Here is a 23662-nt window from a genome sequence, read left to right as displayed (position 1 = left end):
CTGTTTATTCATACAGGGGCAAAGGCCACCCATACCCATTACTCTCTCAGAATCAAATTCACAGGGATTTCATGAGAAGCAAATTTGATACGCTTATCCTTTAACATACTTGGAATGTGAAGCTTCGTGATAATTTGCCAGTGATGGGAACTGTACCAGAAACATGTAGGCCTATTTGTTAAACACAGTAAGCCAGCTGCAAGATGAGGTCTCTGGCTAAAGACTGAAAGTGTGTGTGATTCAGGTTGTCTCTGCTCAACACAGCTAAGCAAATCTGAACTTGCTGTTGGTTTGTGGTGTGGCCATAGATGCATTAACGTGTGTGTGTGTGTGTGTGTGTGTGTGTGTGTGTGTGTGTGTGTGTGTGTGTGTGGTGTGTGTGTGTGACAGACAGATCAGCGCTCTCTGATCACATCCGCCTTAATCCTTCTATCTACCCTCCACCCCTTCCCCCTCTTTCTGTCTCTAGCTTCACATCTGGGTCTCTCTCGTGCTCACGTGTGCAGACAGACGAGCTGCAAACTCACAGCAGGCTTTCCTTCACAGCCCAACACACACACACACAAACCACTACACTGTGTGGCTCAGCTTTAGGACGTGGAGTGGAAAGTGTGTGCGTGTGTGTGGGATGGGTGTTCAGAGACTGCACTAACTGAACTTTAATTTCCTCGATCATTCTATTACCATTATCGCTGAATCACCTTTACTTTGTAGTGCAAATAAACCCCCATCAATCACAGATGTTTCAGATGCACGGCTCTGTTTGCATTTATGTGTGAATCTTTAAGATAAGGCCGGCGATATTGTTCCAACAGTGTGAGCTGAATACATTTGACATTAGGAGCTAAAAAGAAAGGCAGGAGGATGTGATGTGACAAAGGACTGTCAAAGACCGCATAGAAGTGGAGTTAAAGAGAACCTAATGGTCTAGTGGAGCGAGAGAGCATCAGTGAGGAAGAGCAGGGAGAGGAAGAGCTGGAAGGTACAGAAAGTGGGAAAGCAGGACAAGCACGGGAGAGAACGAGACAAGCCGCAGACACTGGAGAAGAAAACAAGCAAGATTATATTGAAAAGAGAAAATTTGAGAGGCATTAAGAGACACCTTTTGGAGAGCTTGTGGGGGGGGTGGGGGGGATGAAAGCAGAAAAAAACAGTAAAATAAAAGAAAAGGATGAGAGAGCCAGTCAAGGACAGATAAAAAATGAGAGTCAGAAACAGCCTCCCCTTTTGAGCCTGTAGTGGAGTCGAGAGGCACAATCGAGGCCGAGTAACTTCAGGCTTCATTCATCAAAAAGCATCACTAGCAGTTTCTCGTAAAAGGTTCGCTTCCCTCTAATTAACTGAGATATCAGCAGCTGGTGAAAATGTTTGTCTATGTGTTACGGTTATCTTGTGACACCCACACACCTACCAGCCTCTCTTATTTGATCAGTGAGGAGATGATGCTGATGCTTTACACTGTATGCAATGGCAGAGCAACAAGAGCCATTATCACCAGCTGTGCCATCTGCGCTAGGACTAGTGTAAAAGAGAATCATTGCCTGAATGACTGTGATTAATTTAAAGTGAGAATAGAAATGATCCCTAATTAGACTGTGGAAACTCATAGATTTGTTAAGGAGTGACAGCATTTTGCAGTTTAAAACCAATTTTCCAGTTTGTTCTCTACATTTCTGTTTGCGTGTGATATGAATCAAATATCTGAGTGTAATATGAGTCTTTTATAAATGATTGAAATGAAGTTTATTGATATCACACTAGTGGCATACTTGGATACAGGTTTATTACTATCATGAACAACATAATAAAGATCTATTATAAGAAAAGATAAGTTGTGCCTGAAAGTGTTTTGACATTAAACTGGTGACCCACAATACTGCTGCTGACACTGTAGCTGTTTGAGCTAACTTTAGCATTAGACTGACAGGACTGACCGCTTTTAAGGTAATGAGCTTATAACCATTATATTTTATGGCTAAAAGTAGCTTCTATCAACTTTATACCCCATTGACCTGTCTGTCATGGACACGTCACAACTGATAAGGTACCTGAAATAAGTATAAATGCACCGCTTACCTCTATCATTTCTGTTCAAAAGTACTTGCCACTCCTCTTATTCTCTATGGACCATATAAAGATTAGCAGTAATTCAAAGTGTCAAAAATATAGCATTGGGACTACAGAGAGTTTTTATACATGACTTTTTTTAATAGCAAATGCTTAAATATTATAGATACAGCAGGTGTCACTGGCAATAATAATGATATATTTTATCATGTACAATAACAAGACCATAACAATGAATCGGCTAAAGGAAATGAAGCCATCGCTGATTTAGATTGTTTACGTCTGTGCTTTTCCTTCCACGAAACAATTTCCTTTCATTGTTTCGCCAGCTCGCAAAATTATAACGACTATCATGCTTCAGCCAGTTAAATTTAATCAATTGCGGTGTGGCGGTGCAGTGGTTAGGACTGTCGCCTCACAGCAAGTAGGTGTCGAGCTCTAAACTGGTGCAGGCACGGTGCCTACACAGGTTTCCTCCCCCAGGCCACAGACATCGCTTGTTAGGTGAATTGGTGATTCTAAATTGGCCGTGAGTGTGAATTTTTGCTTGTCTCTGTGTGTTAGCTCTGAGATGGACTGCCGACTTGTTCAGGTTGCTGCTTATTACCCAGTGGCAGCAGGGATAGCTAACAAAATGAACAAAAGTTAATAATATATATTCAACTTTTTAACTTACTACGGCTTAAGGTGTGTTTGATTAGGTCATAGTCAAAGTCACAGGACTTGCAAATGAGGAAAATTGCACTTTTGTAGACTGATTTTCATATAAACATTGTGCCACAGGGGGAAACATTTTATGGGTCGCCATTTAGCACAAATTAGCACCTTTGCTCACTTATTTTGTCAAATGCGCAGCAGCTGAAGTTGAAGCACTTGTAAAGCGATCCAGAGACGTCTTGGAGTGGCAGGTAAAAAAAACCAAAGCATTGCAATGGTAAAATATACTATTTAGACCTGTTACAGGGAGTTAAATAATAAAATATATATACACACATGTATGTGAGTATGTGAGTATGTATGTATGTATGTGAGTATGTGAGCGAGAGAGAGGTGTGTGTATTTTTTTTCTATGCAGCTTGTGAGGTATATTGATGGCTGGCTGTGTCAGACTAACAGTTTAATTTGGCCTCAGGAAATTTTCCACTGTTGGTTTTTCCACTCCAGGTGATTCATTAGGAGGATGGTTACCATGTTTATGCGCACATTTACATGTACTTGCATGAACATTTGCAATAATGGGGTTTTCCCTGACTTCTCGTTAGATGAAGAGCATGTTGAGTTAGCAGACTGATTTATAGTTTTAGCAATAGCATTGCCGCCCACATGCATACATAAGCTTTAAAACTTATGAAAATACAGTGATACTTCCATACAGCCTGTGGAAGGACAGATAGGATATAAACCCTGGAATGCACTTACTACACCCATCTATCAAGATTAGCGATTAATCAAAAAGACACATTTGCAGCTCATTCATGCTTCTCTCTGTTTTTTTTTTTGATGCCGAATGTGCTGCTGCTCTGCTCTCTGCCCACACACTGAACAGTTCAGAGAGCCGCGGCTGCATGGCGGCAGATTTATCGAAAAATGTTGGTGAATCCCATCAGGTGGTGAAACAAGCTGGAAAAAGTGCAAATTTGTCAAACTATATGATCAACAGGCGCTAAGTCATTTTAAAAATGACTAAATCAAATATCCTGTGTATAAACAAGCTACAATTAACTGTTAATATTGTTGATGAGGGTTCCTCTTCTGCAATTTAAAATCTCAGCCTGTAACAGCTTCTACATATTGTTTTATCTTGCGGCGCACTATCCGTGGGCTACCTGTATCATATTTTACTGACTTTTATACAGTTTCTCACACTGCCACTTTTTCAACAGTAACTGAAAAAGTGGCATGATGTTTCTGATATTGTGAGTATGACACATGGACAGACAGGTCCATGTGTCATACTCACTCAAGGATTATCTCCTGGACTCTTTGTACATGACTGCAGGGAACCCATGCTCGTTTTATTCTAGCTGTTCTTATAAGCTACGTCTGTGGCAGATGTGATGAGCCAAGCAATCGCTGACAGCTCCACTCATTTAGGAACAACACAGTTTGACGTTTTGAGCTGAATGTGAATAGGCTTCAGTCTGCATGTGTGATGAGGTAAACACTTTTTGTCTCTCTCACTGGGATGGAGGACAGGTGACACAATATATACATAAACACAGACACACACACACGTGTACGCAATCAGTCAGAGGTCTGCAAAGGCAGACAGAAATATAAAGAAACGTATACATGTGTGGACAAATTTAGTCATGTAGACATGGTGATGGAGAGATGTGGTCACCGAGCTTCATGTGTTTGTGCCTCATTGAATTAATCACAACGCAGGCCGACAGACTTAGCTTTTGTGTGTGTGGGCATGTGTGTGTGCACGTGTGTGTGTGTGCGTGTGTGAAGCAGTGAGTCAACACTGGTTTCCATTCAGACTGTAATGTTTAAGCCCTTTAAGCTCCAAATGAGCTCTAAGTCTGCCCATGACCAAAGATTTTGCCAGTCAACTAGGGGGACGATGAGGGGTCTAGTCATTGGGTGTTTGTTTGTTTGTTTATTTAATTACACTATGTTGCCAAAGGTATTCACAGATACATCCAAATCGTTGAATTCAGTGGTTTCAATCGCTTCCATGGCCACAGCTGTATACAATCAAGCACCTAGCCATGCAGACTGCTTCTACAAACATTTGTGAATGAATGGGTCGCTCTTAGGGGATCAGGGAATTCCAGCGTGGCATCGTGATAGAATGCCACTTATGCGACAAGTCCCATCTTGAAATACCCTAGTATTATAACAGAGTGGAAGCTATTGCGAACAACAGCAGTGGGGTCAGCAGATGCTGAGGTGCATAGTGCGCGGAGGTCACAAACTTTCTGCAGAGTCAATGGGTATAGACGTCCAAACTTCATGTAGCCTTCATTTCAGCTCAAGAACAGTTTTCATAAAGGTATAGATAAGGTGGTGTTTTTTGTGGGAGGTCCCTTTTACTGTAAATATGCATGACAAATATCCGACATTGAGCAAAAACTCAGCCTGCATTGATATAAATATTTGTTGATTTATTTTTGTCAGGAAATGTAATATTTAATATTACCGCTGTTGCCACTTGATGTAGGCGATTCATCGATTGTCTCTAATTTAAAACTTTTTTCTGCCAACCAGAGCAGCAATTTTGTTTTCACGAAGTAATTTAAACTTTTTTAAAAGATTGCACAATCTACAACAGAAAAGATTCTCCCTTTCCCAACAGGGACACATCCAAAATATCAAAGTTTCTAACAGCTCTTACTGTCCTCTTTGTTTCCAGACCTCTGATCCAGCTCAGCATTTTAAAAGGCAGGACTCTCAAACTGCTGCCCACACTCAGAGCTACAGACAGATTGGCATCCAGAGCAGAGCATCTCATTCCCATGCCAATGGAAGCCTCAGCATCAGTTCCTCCACTGCCCATCAGACACAAACACAGAGTTTACCGCAGCATTCACCCCAGGGTCAAGCACAGTCCCATGCTTCAGATGGAGGGGTCCCACCTGGTCTAGCCAACACCCTGGAACACATTATAGGCCAACTGGATATTCTCACTCAGGTAAGCAGAAGTAGTCCTGGTCTTTCATGACAGAGTGTACTGTACTTTGTGCCTCCTACTCACACTCTTCAGAACAAAAGCATCATTTACTTTACAGCCTGCAGTACAGAGACATTAAAGAAGCATAAAAAACCCACCACAACCTCACAGTGTTGTTTGGTTTTCTAATGCTGTGCAGTTATGTTTAGTTTTATTCCTCACATTTATTGTTATGTTTCAGTATTTTAGCAGTTATTCTCTACAGAAGGTGACTGGGGATCTGGGCATTAGCCGTTTAAGATTGGGCTCCAAAATGTAATTGTACTTAACATCCTCCAAAGCAAAAGCTTAAAAAGAAGAAACTTGCTGTATGGCTAAAGTCTGGCAGCTGAGAAAAACTGTGTCTCTGTGATGTGAGTAAGCTCTGGTTTGTTTGTGAAATCTGTCCTTTATATTCATTTGGTCATTGCCATCAATTTCCTCTATATATAAGCCCTTTTTTTAATACAAGGGTTATATATGCAATTCCTGGCTTCCCTTTGATTCCTGGGTGCTGCGATCTGCTTGCCAAAGTACAGTATCTTGAGCATAATACTGATACCCGAGCTGCTCCTGATGCGATGATTGGAGTGTGTGTGTGTGTGTGTGTGTGTGTGTGTGTGTGTGTGTGTGTGTGTGTGTGTGTGTGTATATATACACGTTACACAGAAAGCACTTAGACGTAGAAGAAAGTGCTTGTATGAATATGTGTGTGAGTGGGTGAGACATATATTTATAAAGAGTAAAATAGAGTAGAAAAGCAATATACAAGAACCTGTCCATTTACCTTTTAGACACCATAGGTTTTTCTGTATCTGGTGAAGGCCAGACCGGAGCCTGGAGGACTAAAAATAGATCACTAAGGAAGAGCTGAAAAAGAGGAGTAACCAATTTAAACTCCGCAAGCTCTGTTTGTTATCAATATATGTCCTTTTTTTGTTGTCTTTTTTTTTTTTTTTTTTTTTTAACTACACAAATGCGATTAGTGATGGACACTGAAAGGCCACAGGGAATAAATGTCAGAAACAATTTAAGGCTCTGCAAAAAGTTTATCTATAATTTTCACTTGAAACTTTTTGCAGGCGAACTTAAACAGTATTAAATGAAATGCCTGTAGCTCTGATTAATTTGATAGGAACACAACACAGCAAGACAAAAATACAGAAACAAGAAACTTTCTTTCTGCCTGTGGCACAAAAAAAAAGAGTTTTAAAGTATTTAAACAGAATAAAATTGTTCAAGGTACAAAGACAGCAGGTGAGAGAAACAACTTGTCATGTGTAGGGATGGGTACCGGTATCTGACATAAACGGTAGTAACCAGACCGAAAAGCAACGCACATTTCGGTGCTTTATTTCGGTGCTTTATTTCCCTGAGATGTCATACACTTTGATTCTAGCCAATCATTTTACCTTTCCAAGGATTAGTAGGCGGGCCCAGGTACGTACGTTCTTTTAGAGCAGAGCTACAGATTAAAAATGCCCAAGGCGAAGCGGTCAAAGTCTGGCTGTACTTCACAGCAAAAGATGCAAACTCAGCAGCAACAAGTGCTTTAAGCTGATACTGTGATACTGTCAAAGGAGGTAACACCAGAATCTGATGAAACACCTGGCGACGCATAGCGTTTTTTTTAAAAGCCGAGAAATGCGCCGTATTTGATAGCTTGCTGCGAGACCTCACACCGAGCACATCTACTGCGGGTGTGGTGCCTGTTATCGGACCCGGAGTTAGCAACATCCCCCAAGAACCCGAAGAGGAGAGTCCTGGCCCCTAGCCCTGCCAGTGTAGCAGAAATGATGACGGATGATGATGGCAGCAGCAGCCGTTCTTCTCTGCGTGAGTAGCTTAATGTTGTTCGTGTGTAATTTACGTTGAGTAGGCTAACCACGTTATTACATTAATGCATGTAAGGTGAACTAGCAAACATCATCGTAGTTACATGCGGCTGTCTTCTTGTTTGATGGCAGATACTCCCTTCACCCTGGCCAAAAAGGCTAAAATGGAAAAAGTGGAAAACAGCTAAATATGAGAGGTTTTTGGACAAAGTTTGTGTTTTTTCCATTGATTAAGCACTGCTTCCAGCCAATAGTGATACCATATGTCCCCTATAGCTGCAGAAAAGGCTAACATTGTTATCTTTTTACAAAAAAAACAGCTAAACATAAGAGGTTTTTAGACAAAGTGTGTGTTCTCCATTCTTTAAGCACCAGTTTGAGCACCGTTTGAGCACCGGCACTGTTTCAAAAGTACTGGTTTGGTACTGGTATCGGATAAAACCTAAACAATACCCATCCCTAGTCATGTGGTTGAAAAAAAGGAGACTAAAATAATGAGGAAGAGGCAGCAGAGAAGAAATAGGGCACCGAGAGGACACAGATGTAAAGAGTTGAATGAGATGGAGCTGAGACAGCAGAAAGATGTTTGGTCTTTGTCTGTACTCGATGTAGTGTTTCAGCTCCGAGCTTGTGCACTCTGAGGAAAATACATCATTCATATATGCGTGCTAGCAGCACTTACTGTCTTACTCTTGCATAGTAAGTGTAAATACTTAATGGCCTTGCAGAGACACAGAAACACCCCTTGTATCCGTGTGTTTCTGTCAAAGGGTTCGCGCTGGCTCTTTCACCTATCCTTTCTTGAGCTTCAAACTGTAGTTCACCATGTGGGAGCGTTTAATATTGGGCAGGAACTGCCAGGCAGCTAGCTGACCCCTCCCAGGGGGTGGTGCCAGCCTTTTCTTTCAAGCCTACTGTACCCCAGCCCCGATACCAGATGGACCATCTGCATCTGGTTTGCTATTCGGCTCTCTTGAAAATTTGTTTCATTCTTGGTTAGTGGAAACATGAGCGATGTCATTTCTAGGACTAGATATTGTTAGAGGAAATGCATCTTGGTTTCTGTAAGCTTTTTCTTACTTTTTTCTGGGTGTTACTGGGAAAAAATGGCCTTCCCAAATAGTTACAATTATTTCCAGAACAGAGTCATTCTCTTCACACCATATTAAGCCTGTGATTTGTTATAAACATATAGGCAGTGACTGCAAAAAGGAGAAAATAGGGCAGTATATTATGTAACAAGGTCTGGATGGCCAGCAGTAAAATCATGGACATTGTGGTCATGTGGTATATACCAACCACTGCTAAATACCCTGTAATTTCTGCTCCTTTTTTTTTAGCTGTTTTGCCAAATAAATGATATGAGGTGTTTGCTAAAAATGCAGCCCGCAATACAATCAAACATCTCTACTCCGATCTCGTCCATCTAAAGAACGTTGTTCCACAACTCTTGTCTTTTGTTCAGATGCAGCTTTGCAAAGCAAAGCCATGCTGCCATGTTCTTTTTAGAGAGAAAAGGCTTTGTCCTGCACAAATTGTACTGTCACAAACTTTAACATTTAACATGCTAAAAGGGGCAATGCACCGTCTGACCTTGGGATAGCATTATGTTAACATACACATTAATGCAAACTAACCAGACTTCAGCTTTTATAGAGGTGCTCACACTTCCTTGATGATGTTAATCAAGTGAATTTGATTAGAAGCACCTGGCTGCTACTTACCCTCTGAATTCCTATGGAAGCAGTAAGGGTGTATTAGTTTTTCCACAGGGCTGCAAACTTGTACTCTTGCACTCAATTATAGTACTTATGTAAGTTTTCCTTCTTTATTCACACAAAGTCACACTCAGAGTAGTCTTGTTGAGGCTGATGTTAAAAGCCAAATGAAAAGAATCTCAAGAAATGCAGAAAATGGAAAGAAGAACAATTTTAGTTAACAGGTCTTAACGTGGAAGGCTTTGGAACATGTGGAAAGTTTGAAAAAGATGAAGGAAATGGCTTGAATTCATTCATCTGTAAATGCCTGATGGGGTATTGTCACGTTGCCAGGCGGGTGGCAATGTGAAATTAAGACCATACATGTATCTACTAGAAGTCTGAGGGTTAGCACTTGGACCAATATTTTTTTTAACTTTGACTCTGCGCACATGCAATGTTAAATGCAGCCGGACAAAAAGTAAGTCTGAGGCAGGCTCAGTCGTTGGTCGTTGAAAAGAGATGTGACCTGAAACAATCTAAGGTGCTCGTATTACTTTCTTAGCTAGTTCAAAGTGTAATTTAGCTACTGCCGCCCATCCTCTGGAGATTCGACTGACAAGGCAACATTACTTATTTCGGCACTATAGTCCTACTCCGTTATAAATCTTTTTTCGAGCACTGTTTTTCACCATTACATTTCTTTGTAACTATAATACTTGAGGAGACCGGGAGGAAAGATGATGAATAATTCAGCATTAAACTGAATCTTCCAAAGGCTCAGAGTCTGCTGTGTTAGCTGCTTTTCTCTTGTCTGCCCCCTCCCATTTCTCAGCTGCCATAACGCTTTCTCTCTCCTCTCTTCGCTCTTAATTTATTTTTTAAATTTTTATCTGTGCTGAAATCAGGTCACATTTACATATAATGTGCCATATTTTCCACCTCCTTTTAAAATCAGACAGTCTAAATAACAAGTAAATAGACAGATGAAATGGATAAAGAAAAAGATCAGTATGAAAATGTCAATTAAAGCCTGCAGTTGGCTTTCAGATATTTGGAAAATTAAATTTATTTGGAAACAGCCTATAACAGCCCTTTTCTTGTATCTCCAGGAAGATTTTTTAATACACTGGCTTTGCATTAGGATACATTATTTCATGGCTATCATGTTAACTGTTCTCTTCTTTGTATGACATTTTTCTTTCTCTGCTTATTCTACGTGTTTGTCCATCGAGTTCAGCTTCATAGCAAAATATGACATAGTCAGTCTGTTTGTTTGTTTATGGAAGTGAATTCTACTGTTTTTATTTTTCCTGACAGTCGGCACAAATTTCTAAGTAATGTAAGGAAGTAAGTATAGTTTGTATCTGTGGGAGGTTTGTTGTCCAGACAGTGTATCGCTATGGCAACCAAGAAAACAGAGCTTTAAAAGAAGAAGTACTTTAGACCAAACGATGAGCTTTTTCTAAATCTAACTTGTTTGCACTAACCAAATCTTTCCGTGTGATTTGTTGTGATTTAATAACATATTAAAAAATAATACAAATGATTTATGAAAATCGGTGACATGTCTGAGTTGTACTTGGGTCTCTGGTGTGAGTAGCAAAAGTGATTCACTGCACCACCAACCCCCGCCCCGCCCTCCAACACATGGAACATATGGACTTTTTTAAGTAAGTTAGAAAAGTAAAAAAAAAAAAATTTGTGTCTGTGAACATGAATGTGTTCATATGAGACTGGAGAGAGATCATGTTCAGGAACAGAAAAATAATGTGTGTCCAGAAACCGATATAAGATGGTTAAAATCTATTGACAGTCTCAGTTTTAGTTTTTACTCTTTGTTAACTAACCTTATTCTATTTCTTTTTACATTTTCTTAGTTTTTGATCAGTGTTGTGTTTGTACATTTACGGCCGCATGACCATGAGCACAGAATTGATGTTAAAGACGCTAAACTGAAGCTCTAAGGAATATTAGGAGAATGTGAAAGGAACATGTTAATGGACTGTAAATTCCCTAAGAGCACTTTCTCACAATATTTTTAATCAGTTTCTGTGAAGAATGGCCTCTTGAACATAAACCGCTGTTCTCTAAGGAAACCTTTATTTTTCTCTTTCTGAGGAATTTAAATTCTTTCCAGTATTTTTGATAATGAGGAACTTGAAGAAATCTGATTTGTAAGATGAAAATTATGCCATGTCGCTGAGAGCTGCTCATGACAGGCTCTATTTACTACCTCGAGTATCTCAGGGAAATAATCAAATGAATTTAAACTGATTTTAAGAGAGAACAGATGTACACTTGTAAAGGTTAAACTGGGTTTGGGATAAGGAATGGCTGTATTCATGTTTTCCAGTCTGTTAACAACAATATTGTGTCAGTATACAGGCCAGTATTTGCTTTTTGGTACCAGTAGTTTAGTGTTGTATTAATAAACTTGTATTTGTTAAAATAGTATTTTTAAGATTTTATTTTTTTAGCTGACTCTTTGCCTAAAAAAATGTTAAAAGTATTAGCATATGTTGTATTACTCTGAACCTCATCCCTTAGATTCTGGACTCCTACATTAAAAAAAAAAGTTCATGTTAAGCCATCAGTTTACTCTGAGAGATGGTTAGGGGCCGTCAACACCCATGTCCGAAGGCAATATGCTTTGGGGTTGTGCTTTCATCCCTTCATCTCTTCATCTATTTCAGTCCTGTCCATCACCCTGATATGTCAGGAACACCTGGCAGGATCTTCTTTGGTGGAAGAAGTTTTGGCAGGAATGTGGACTTGTACTCAGAGATGAACTTTTTTAGAATTTTAAGGTCAAAGATCAAGGGCGCTAAGACTTACATAACACATTTTTGACCATAAGTCAAGAAGTCATACTTTGCTTATAAGGAACAAATGCGTGTTAGGATTAAAAACAACTAGCAGTTGATGGACACGTAAAATAGTCAGGCTGTAGTTTCATATATATAGGTGTACCACGCCTCTTGCCCTCAGACAACTGAGATAGGCTCCAGCTCCACTCCTGCCATGACTCTGAACTGGATAAGCAGAAGAAAATGGATGGATGATGATTTTGTTTTTGTTTTTTTCAAAGAAACTGTGAATTATATGTCACTGAATGTAATTCAGGATTCTGCAGGTCAGTGTGAATGGGCTGTTTCTTATGTAGCACTTTTCTCCTCTACTGGAGCACTCAGAGCGCTTTATACAGCATGCCTCATGCACATCCATTCAGGTAATTTTTTCTGTGCCTAAGTGCTTTCTATCTAACATTCACACTCCAATGAACGCATCTCAGAAAAACTTTGAGTTCAGTGTTTTGCACTCTCCAAGACTGGAGCAGCCAGGCGTCGAACCACCAACCTCCAATTAGTAGATGACCCACACTACCACCTGACCTACAGCCAAATTAATCCTTTCATTTAGTGATAATAAGTAGCAAAACACGTGTCTCATAACATGATTTACAGACAGATGTTTAAAGTCTCATGTCCCCCTGCTTTTTACATAGAGTTAAAGTTTGCCATGTCTCTTAAACAAAAAATCCTTTGCCTACTCTTTGAGCTTTATGCTGTCTTACAAACATTAGTCTTACCTGGTGGGCTATTTGGTGGCTTTCTGCCAACAAAATGGTTTAGATGAGGATATGTATTAGAGATGGACCGATCCGATATTACGTATCGGTATCGGTCCGATACTGACCTAAATTACTGGATCGGATATCGGAGAAAAATAAAAAATGTAATCCGATCCATTAAATATCACGAAAGCACCTCACAAAACTTGCAACACGCCGTAACTCGCCTCAGAACGTTAGCACGTCGGAGCAGTATGCATCACGTGATAGAGCGGCTGTGGCATGCGGGACCTGTCGGTGGTCTGGATAGCATGTGGAGCTTCGCTAGCAACCCGGCATTTCATCTCCGACAAAGTTATCCCCGAGAGAAGTAAAGCAAGTGTGTAAGTCCATCTCTGAATGTTTGTAAAGCATTCCTGCGTTAAGCTTAACAAACGATATATGGAGCGACTGCCTCTTCTTGCTGCTACTTCAATCATGAAACTGCTTAATGATCAGCTGATCGGCTTTTCTGTCGCGAGTCCGTCTCTCTTGTTTGCTTTTGGCCCACTTTGCACCAGAAAGAGGAAACCAGCGGCTGAACAACAGCAGCACGTTTAAGCTTGATCAGCTGTTGTTAGAATGTATTTAATATTACTTTCTACTCGAGGATCTTTTTCTACGTAGCTGACGGCTGGTAACTGTGCAGGGGCGGATCTAGCAAAGTTTAGCCAGGGGGGCCGATAGGGCATTAACAGGGAAAAGGGGGCACAAAGACATACTTTTCTTTCTTATTCTCATTTAAAATGTCTAGCTTTTAATAAATAATTATCTGACACCCAAAGTTTTAATTTGATGTAAAATGAATAGAAGTCCATTACTGTATATAGTAACTATTAAGTCTAATATATATACCCTAGTAAGCTATAGTACTTTTTCCTTTGGGAAGGTACCATCTGTGCAGTCTGCAATTTTGTTGAAGAAAGATGTTGAATCTATTTAATATTTTATTTTGAAAAATAATTGATTTCTGTGCATTTTTTTTCACACTGCATCAAATTAAGGTTGATTACGTCGATTAAGCATCATGAGGTGGAGCGTGAGGGGTGGTTCCCTATTTTTTATTTATTTATTTTTGTTGTTGCTGGGAGTTGGAACCCTATTAGTTAGGTTGCTTAATATTTACGCTAAGTACTCTTTAAAATACCAGAATAGGGAGGATGGTGTAGGTTTAAGTTTATTAGATTGATCAGTATTGCTGAACTATGAAATATTTTTTTTTGCATACAGGTATAACAGAATAGCTTTAGTGTAGTTGTTGTTTTAAACTTGAGTATGAACTTATACAAAATGCAGCAAGATATTTAAAAAAACAGTTTTGTTGATTAAAACACACTATATCGGATTAATATCGGTATCAGCAGATATTCAAATTTATGATATCGTATCGGTATTGGACATAAAAAAGTGGTATCGTGCCATCTCTAATATGTATACACACCCCACACCTGCTGATTATTAGTGTGATTTGATTTTCTTTTTATCCCCATCAATCATTTAGCTTTTGTGGGCTATTGTTCCTTTCTTTAAACTTTGTAGTTTCTACTTTAATGTATGTTTTTCCGGTTCTTTTCATGTGGTCGTGGTGTATTTAATAACCTCATTTAGAGGAAAGAATCAACTTTTCCACCTCGAACCAGCACTAGTTTGCCTTCTTTTGACTTTCAGACTCTTCTAGCACAGGTCATAACAAACCTGAAAGACTTTGTAAAAGATCCCAGTAATGCTCAGGGCACTGGAGAACATAATGTGTTCTGGAAAGGAAAGAAAAACAGCTCTTTCTATTTTTAGGAGCATAAAGATTTGGTTTCCACTCCACATGAAAACTAGATGCCTGTATTATGTTGCCGCTGCCTGGGGACACGTGCAAAAATCACACACAGAGAGACACCAATAGCTGGCTTGGCTGAGAAACAGGGAGCCATATCAGGTTAGGGTAGTATTGATCTGGAAAGGGGAGGCAGGTTGACGGAAGGAGAGAAAGCGGAAATGCAACATCTCACACGACGCATGAAATAGCAGGAGATTTTATCTAGTTTGACTACCCAAAAGAAAACATTACTCGCCCACTCAGTGTTGAACTCAGTGCCTCGTGATGTGTATCTTAGACTATCAGAGACTAAGCGTTTTAATAGTCTTTGTCAGTTCCTGCATCAACATGTTTTTGTTTATTCATATTGTAGCTCTGTGGAGTCAGCAGAAGAGTGATGAGATTAAAATGGGAGTTCTGTAACGTGTAGGAACTCCTCTGAGCTAAAGTCGTTTGGTTCATAATAGAAAGACAAAGTTTTGAGTTGTTTTAGAACTGGGAAAACCTGCACAGCCTCTTTTAAAAAAACAGCCTCGCATTGGTGCTTATTTATTATTTCTCTTTTATAGTGGGCTTTAGGAAGCACCATAAAAGAGGCGAGGTTCAGAGGCAAGTTAAAGAGCAAGTCAGCTCAAACATCTGCATTAATTGCAGGACTGAACCTCTAAATAAATAAAAATCGGAAAAATTTGACAAAAAAATTGTGCCTCTGAGTTTCTATCGTGGACACAGTTTAAACTTAAAGTTTGGATGGTCAACCCCACTAACGTGTTCAGGTTGTTCATAAAGGAAGAGGATGAGTTTGTAATGAGCTACCATAGTTAGCAGGACTGGGGCTAGTCTGGACAAGGCACCATGACTTCAGCTCTTTATTTAACACCCACATAGATGTGGGGAGCCTGCATGAAATACCTTCCACTCGTCACACCGTTGCATGAAAATGGAGTTAGTGTTTTGGTTTCACAGGTATTTGCTCAACCACTGAAACACCTGTTCTCCACATGCCAAAATGAAGTAGATTAAGTCATCTGCAGTCATCTCGAGTCTCTCTTGTTCTCACCCGCTCACATCCTTTCTTTATCCTACATCATCTAGGTCTTGCGATGATAAGACTGAAAAGACAGGTGATGAATTTTAAAAAATGTTTTCTTATCCAGCAACACATGTCATTTAGTCACATATTTTTAAGCAATATCGTGATTGTAGCAAATGATAGAGTGAAAGACTGTGCAAAAGTGTTGAGCAGTGTTGAGGAGTAACGGAGTACATGTACCAGCCTTACGTATTTAAAATACAAAATAGGAGTAGCTGTATTCTGTTACAGTTACAGTTTAAAAAGGTGGTGTTCAGAATACAGTAACTTTGTTGAAATAAATGGATTACACTGCAATTTTTTCCTGTTTCATATATCAGGCTATGCCCTCTCTATTTTTGGTAATTCCACGCCGGTGGAAACCCAAACAAAACACGCATTGAGGCTCTAAAGCCTGTGTCTCAATCTCGTGGCCTATATCACCCCTACTTGCAGCCCGCATAATGACGTGACGAAATTATTGTTCAAAAAATTATTTAATATGAAGGCAGTGTAGCCCAGTTGTAAGTAAGCTATTAAGACTCAACTGTACACTTTTTTCGTGTTTTTCTCTGAAACGATAAGTTCCATTGGAGCAGCCTTTCAAAGCCTCTCTCTGTCTCTCGCAGGCAAAGTTGACCCAGACAACAAAGTAAAGCTAGTTTTCAGTTACGAGCCCGACACGGGACCTGACATATTAGCCAGACGTCCATTTACTACGGTTCGGAGCCGCGGACCTGTTTTATATACGTGCAGAATAGTTTTGTACACGAGATCGCTGCTAAAAGTGCAGCCTTACCTAATGTCCACCCTACTGCTCATTTTGTATTAAGATTTAAAAATCTAGTTGTTATTGGTATGGCGAGTAACCTTCAGTAATAGCAATAAATCACACAGCAATAGTACATTCATGCAGTTGTAAAAAGCTTGATAAAATATTGTAATCCAGAATTCAATTCAATTTTATTTATATAGCGCCAAATCACAACAAAAGTCGCCTCAAGGCCAGAGTATTCAGAATATGTTACTCTCATTGAATAATGTAACGGAATACGTTACAAAATATATTTTGTGGCATGTAATCTGTAGTGGAATACATTTTAAAAGTAACCTTCCCAAAACTGGTCTTGAGCCATCCCTCATTTCTCTGTATAGGAAATAGATGAAGCAATTCATTGACTTATGTGAGCTTTCTGGTTATTTCTTTATGTACGCTTCGGGAATAGCTCTCCAGGCTTCTTGAAGGACATTCAGAGCTCTTCTTTGGATGTTGGCTGCCTTTTCTTCTGTTCTCTGTCAACATGATCCCACACTGCTTCAATAACTCTGGGGAAGGCCAATCCATGACTGATAGTGTGTCATTGTGTATTTTTCTATCCAGGCATGCTTTTACTGCGTTGACAGTGTGATCATTGTCATGCTGAGAAATAAGGCCACTGCCAAGGTGTTTCCAGATGATATCTCATGGTGGCTCAATATCTAGCTGTACTTTTTCTTCTGCTTTCACAATTCCATCAATTCTGAAAAACATCCCCAGCAACACTGGCTCAAATGCAGCCCCAAGACATGACAGAGCCTCCACTGTGTTTTAAAGAAAGCGTGAGACGCTCACTGTTTTAACTCTCTCCTGAGCTCTATTCACTTGGCATACCTCAGTCCTTTTTTCCCCAATGGAACAAGTTCTGTGTTTTTGCAACAGGCTGCTAGTAACAAAAAGTGCCTTCGGTTCTGAACCAAACTGGTTCCTTGTCTATGTGTAGACGCAACACTGGTTCATCCCTTACATTGGGTGCCGTTTCATGCTTGAATGATTCATAGGTCAGTGTTTAGTGTCTTAAAACACAAACAAAAAACAGCATTCCTCTAAAAATGGTCAAGTGCGAGAACTGGACTGAAAATGAGTGAAAAACCATTCAAAGTTTAAAGGAAAAACTTTGGAAAGCCTCAGCCAAAAAAACTTGGAGAACTGTTGCTCAAGACCACTTTAAAAAGAATATAAGTCCATCTCTTTAGAAGCAAAATATGAAAAACAAGGGGAAGCTCAAGAGTTTTGTACAGTAGTGTGTTAAATCTTTGCTCATGTCTTTAATTGTGCCTGTTCATTTATCCATGTGCGTGTCACATCTCATCCACTGCTGGTTACATTTTGCTAAATATTGTGAGTGACTCATCTCTGTGCTGCTTTTTAGTAATTTCAAAATTGCCCTCACTGGCACAAAGCACAGCATACCGTACAATTACAGGTCGAGACATGCTGACATACTTACATGCTCTTACTGGCCCAAACCTAGAGCGCCTAATCTGTCTGGGGATGTTGTGTTTACTGTTTGATTGTTTCTGCCCTCAACCAAATTCTGTTGCCAAGCCCTTCCATCCAGATTTGCTTAGTCGCTGTGATTATGTTTGTCACCAGGCAACATTAGCTCAGTAAAACAGTTATGTAAGAGATGCAGGATTGCCACTTAACTGTTTACAGAAGACTCATTCAGAATTACTGTCATTTTTTTCGTGATTTGAAAAAAAGAAGCTATGTTGTAGCATTTAGCTCAGATGTCTTTTCAAAAAGATTTTTAAATGCTGCTTACTTTCTATAAGACAGTTGGAGTAGAAAAGGTGCTCTGCCTGCTTTTTTTCATCGTCTTATCTTTTGTAAAATAAACAAACAGCCAAGGAGATCTCAATGAATCATATTTAGACTCATATCCTTGTTTATTACACCTCATAGTTAGAATTACAAGCCAAGGGCTGTTTGTCTGTGTAGCGCTTTTCCAACATAGAGGACATTCACAGTGCTTGGCAAACCGCAAAGAGAAACCGAAAAGAATTAAACAAATCTAGACTTTAAAACAAAAAATATATATGTTTTCAGTGCATTCACAGCTGATTTGAATGAATGAAAGGCACTTGAATGCCAGAGTAAACTGGAGATTGGGTAAGGCTACTTTGCCGCATGATTTTGAAGGTAGTTTATCTCTTATTTTTTTGATTCCTGAGACTTTTTGCCTTTAAAAAAGACCTGTGTTTAATTATCCATTAAATGACATTTATTACAGTTTTGTAACAAGGTTTTTATGCTTGCAGGGGAAGATAAAAAACACAGTGTATGGCTGCTTTACCACTGGTTGGAGAACTGGGTTTTGTTTTTGTTGTAGCATTAGCGCAGCGAGCTGCACTCTGTGCTCCACCTGTGTTTGAACTCTCCTTCATACATAATCCATTTTAGCTCAGAAAGTCATTGAGATAAAGCACAGTGGGTGAAAAGTTCATCCAGTTGCATTACTGTAATAACCAGGATTCAAAGCCTTCCTGTATCCAGTAGGGTTGTGTAAGGTGTGTGTTAGGTGTGTGTAAGAGCTAACTAGGTTTTGTCTTTTAGTACATTTGAGAACCTTCTGTATGACTACACAGGTCTGACGGTCTCTAGGAAAAGCTAAAACCATGACAAAATACTGGGTTATCCAGCATTTCCCAAGTATATGGAATCATGTTTTCACCCAATTCTGTATTTAACTCTTTTCCTTCTTGGAGATGCACAAACATGGAGCAGGCTTTTGTGCTGAGTTTTGTCAGAGTTAAGTTTAAGCCCTGCAGATATTAATGTAGAAATTAAGCGAATGTATCATAATTGTACTGTACATTGTTATAAAAGTACACATGTATTGCAATACACTTATGTATATCTGAACAAACAATTTTAGAAATGTAAAAGTGACCTCACATATATTTTGCGAAGCTATGAAGAAAAGACAACAGTGCACTGAAAAATCACACTGACACGCACGCACACACACACACACACACACACACACACACACACACACACACACACACACACACAGAACAGCAAAGACATCAGCTATTGATCTTTTGTTTCTTTCAGTTCTGTGTTGAGTACAGTCAGATCTCTTCAGGCAATGTTGCTGCTTTAAGCCTGTTTGTTGTACACTGACTGTGTGTCTGTACTTTAGAAAAGCTGCCTGTGTACCCACAGGGTTTCCAAATTTGTCATCCTTACTCTTCAGCCAAGTTTTCAGGTGGATTTTAGATGATCAAATCGATTTTACAGCTGATTGAACTTCTTTCCGGCAATGCTGCCAAACAGGAAATGAGGTCATATCATAGCAACTGTGTCATTTATTTTGACACCAAACCAAATAATTTGATTATACCAAAAAAAAAAAAAAAAAAGTAATTTGACCACTGGGAGGTGCTACAATAAGCAAAAACATGTTTGTTCTTTCAGTCCACAAAGTCACGCTTTTAACATGACCAGATTAAGTTGCCATGGCGACTGAGCCCTGCTGAATCACTTGGACCCCTCTTTGGTGCATGCAGCTATGTTACACTTGAGAATTTTTAGAACAGGTTCAGTAACATCAGTGGCCACTGATGAGATAAAAATGCCGGTTTCCTTCGAATATTTTGTTGTTTCACTCTTGCCTGATCATGTAGACGAGCAGACTTGCTGTTTCATAACTCCCCCGAGGGTCTTTTATCCATATTTTTTGTTGGTTTTTTGGAATTGCAGTTTTGAGGCTGTTACTGACTGCTGTTGGAAGTTGGGGTTTTTTGTCATATAAAAACTTTTAAAAAGTAGAATTAAGCGTTTCATCATTTATATCAGAAGCCGATATGAAGTTCATAATGTCTAATGTGAGTTCTCACATTAACACAAAACCTCCGACATTGTCAGTCGCACCCATGCTGAGCAGTGTCTTCATTTTAATGGTGACACCTCTGGAAATTACACCTGGTGGCCCCTCTCATAAATGGGCTCGGATGACACTGCGCTCGAATGTACGGGAACAAATACGCCACAATTACTGCCACTGTTGGAGGGTGGTCAAAAGAAAAGTATGTCGCACTGTGATCTCACTGCCCACACATTCCCGTCCTGAATCGGAAAGCTAGTTTCTTGTACTCTCTGTGTGAGTAAGTGTGTTTATGCAACCGTGTGAGAGAGAGAACAAGAGAGAGTGCGTGCCAGACACAGAGACTGTAGTGTTTTCAGTTCGTGCAGCAGATTTTGCTACGATAATCAGCTGGATTGTTTTGCTCGCCCAACATCTGTCTCAAACACACACAAACACAACCATTATATAGCCATTACTGTCAGGCTGATGCTGTGCAGCCCTCTCTGACATGCTCTTTCTCTCTTATACATCTCCTTCCTCCTTTCTTTGTCTTGTTCCTATCCTCTCCTGTCTTCTCTTCTTCCTCCAGACGGTTTCGATCTTGGAGCAGCGGCTGACGCTGACGGAGGATAAGCTCAAGGAGTGTTTGGAGAACCAAATGGAAATCGGTCTACATCTCCAGAGAAGCGAGGAGGCTTAACGTTAGTGGTACCAGAGACACATTGATCTGTGTTGTTGGAGGGGGGAAGTGTGGTTGCATCAACACCATACACCGTTGCCATTTGATCACACTGAAAGCAAGGACTGAACCTTAAATGCACACTGAGCCTTCCCGCTGATGTACTGTGTCTGGCTGTGTTGAAAAGAGATATGAGAAGTGAAGGGGTTGAATATTAGAAAAGTTTCAGTACAGCAGTGCTGAGCATGCAGTCGCTTTCCTGCTGACAAAAAGACCCCACTTTACCACTGTGACACACTGTGTGCGATTGAGCGTAATGGCTGCCTGTACAGGTGTTGACACTTGTGCACAGTGTGTATGTTTTTACCCAGTCTATACTGTGCAGGAGGCCATTAGCCACTGGGGTTTGTTTTTTTTCACTGAAAAGTGCATATTTGTGTAACCATCAGTCATATTTGTCATTTTTGAAAGGAAGGATATGGCTCAATGATCCTGTTGCGTTAAGACAGTTACTCAAGACGTTTGTTCTCTGGTAACGTTTACAGAGCCCCCACAGTGCCTTTATTTAGTTTAAGGTGAGAGAATGTTTCCAGCTGACAAGCTTGAGGCCATTTTTATTACTATTTCTATTTTAATTACACAATGCATCTGGTGATAGGTTTTGTTTTTTGTTTTTTTTACTGAAATTACCATTCTTTAGTGCCTCCAGCAAGTACTGAAAGATAACAGGTTGTTGATTTTCATGGTGACTATAAATGATGCCAGACCTCATATTTTATGTTAAAGTAATGCTGCTTTTTACATTGGTTCTTTTTGTTCTGTCAATAAAACTTTTATCCACTGAAAACAGACTTTTAATAAATGTTTTCACTTCTCAAGTGTGGCGTGAAAGCCAAAGTTAGGTGATGAAATATTTCTGGTTCCCTTTTCGTTATAATGAGTACCATTTTTATAGCTTTGTAGAAAAAAAAAAATGTAACAGGCTATTACTAAGAGACTGGTCATTTTCTCGTTGGGAGAGCTAAAGTTACTGCCAGAGAAGTCATGACTTCCCTGTCTTTGTTGTGCTGAACAGAAATGTGAGGATCATGAGCTGTGAGCGGTGTCATCCATTGCTCATGGCGAGTAATTATCAACCCGTTCTTTACCACAGTTTGAGCGATGATTAATTTTTTTTAAAGTATGGGGGTGAATGCTCCTTCCCCGCTTGTGTCCAAAATTCTTCGGTTCCCCCCCCCCGAGTATTTTACGTAACCTGAGCGCTGATGCTGGATCAGTATTTTTATTTTTAGATGCTTCATTGAAAATGTGCCCGAGGCTGCGCACACTGTGATTTTTCAAAGAACAGATCCATGGTTTTTTTTTTGTGTGTGTGTGTGTGTGTGTGTTGTGTGTGTGTGTGTGTGTGTGTGTGTAGTTTATCTGCTTTTTTGTTGTTGTTTTTTTTTTTAATTCAACAAACTGGAAATATGATTATATACAGTAATGAGTCATCTCGAGGTCGTTGTGGAGGACTCATGGCTGTGCCATTGAGAAGGGAAAATATTAATGCCTGTTTCTTTAAGACCCGGCTCGGGCTCTGCACTAATGGAAAAAGAAGAAAAACAAAACCGGAATTCTGGAGCTGCAATGCCGGGCCCACTCTCTTCCTTCCTGTCTGGGGCCCGGGGACACACATATATATGCACACACACACATGCTCAGACATACGCACTCTCAGAGAGACTCTCCAGCCAGAGAAAACAACTCCCTTTACTATGGGCCTCAACCAGACAGCCTGCCAGGAGCACCAGTGCGAGAGAGGAGGGGCTAAAAGAGTGGGTTCAATAACTGCTATGCTTCAGTGTGTGTGTGTGTGTGTGTGTGTGTGTAGGAGGGGGTTGGTGAGCCTATGAGGAGAACATCTGGATATGTTTTTCCTGGTGTGCTGTGGTTGCCGCCGCTCTTTGTGTGTATGTGTCAGTGTGTGTTTTAGTGCTTTACTAGTTCAGCGTGTCACGTCTTTACATTGTCCTGTTCCTCGAGGCTTTCTTTTTCCTCAAACATCGCATTATATTCTGACAGATTTATGATGTAGAAATGATAACCAATGGGCTCAGACTGCCAAATGTTTCTGCCCTCTTAGAGCAGGTGGAGAATTTCCCGCCACACAAATTATGCAAACTATCTAAAACCATTTGGTATTCTTAGAACTACAATATGTTGCATGTATCCTAAACATTGAAATAGTCATTTCCCCAGCATAGTGGTCACTGCTTAATGAGCTGATGGGGAACTGGAGGTTTGTAGTTCCAGGAAATAAAAGAGAGGTTGTCTGAGGATCTAAAATACTCAGAACAGATGTGAGGAAGTAAAATAACACAGAAGAGCCCAGCATTCTGGAAACTATAGGTTGTGTAATGTGCAAAAGTTTCCAGGGAATTAGGTGCATTGTACATTTTTACCAGCCCAGTGAGACACATGCAGGGGGTTCACAGAATAATATCGAAATGCTTGGTAAAAACAAACATTAATTACAGTTTCTAATTTATAAAAGAAACCTTAAAAAAGCACTTGATATTTTCCAAAGATGTATAACCTAATAACAAAGCTTTCTT

At 39.9% G+C, this 23662-nt stretch overlaps 1 protein-coding gene across 1 annotated transcript in view; it reads left to right on the top strand.

Moving 5' to 3' along the window:
• Positions 1-22368, top strand: part of poc1a (POC1 centriolar protein A) — a gene marked incomplete in the record, with an annotated part of 57124 nt that extends 34756 nt beyond the window's left edge. Inside the window, 2 exon segments of the mRNA XM_042224941.1 lie at positions 5429-5707; positions 20976-22368. Coding sequence (XP_042080875.1) covers positions 5429-5707; positions 20976-21086 — 390 coding nt within the window.
• Positions 22369-23662: the final 1294 nt, after the last annotated feature.

The sequence above is a fragment of the Haplochromis burtoni genome, unplaced genomic scaffold, assembly GCF_018398535.1.
Source record: "Haplochromis burtoni strain Fernald_Lab_line unplaced genomic scaffold, NCSU_Asbu1 Contig_156, whole genome shotgun sequence".
Taxonomy (NCBI): Eukaryota; Metazoa; Chordata; class Actinopteri; order Cichliformes; family Cichlidae; genus Haplochromis; species Haplochromis burtoni.
Note: the sequence above shows the minus strand (reverse complement) of the source record. Positions and strands in the feature narration are given on the sequence as shown.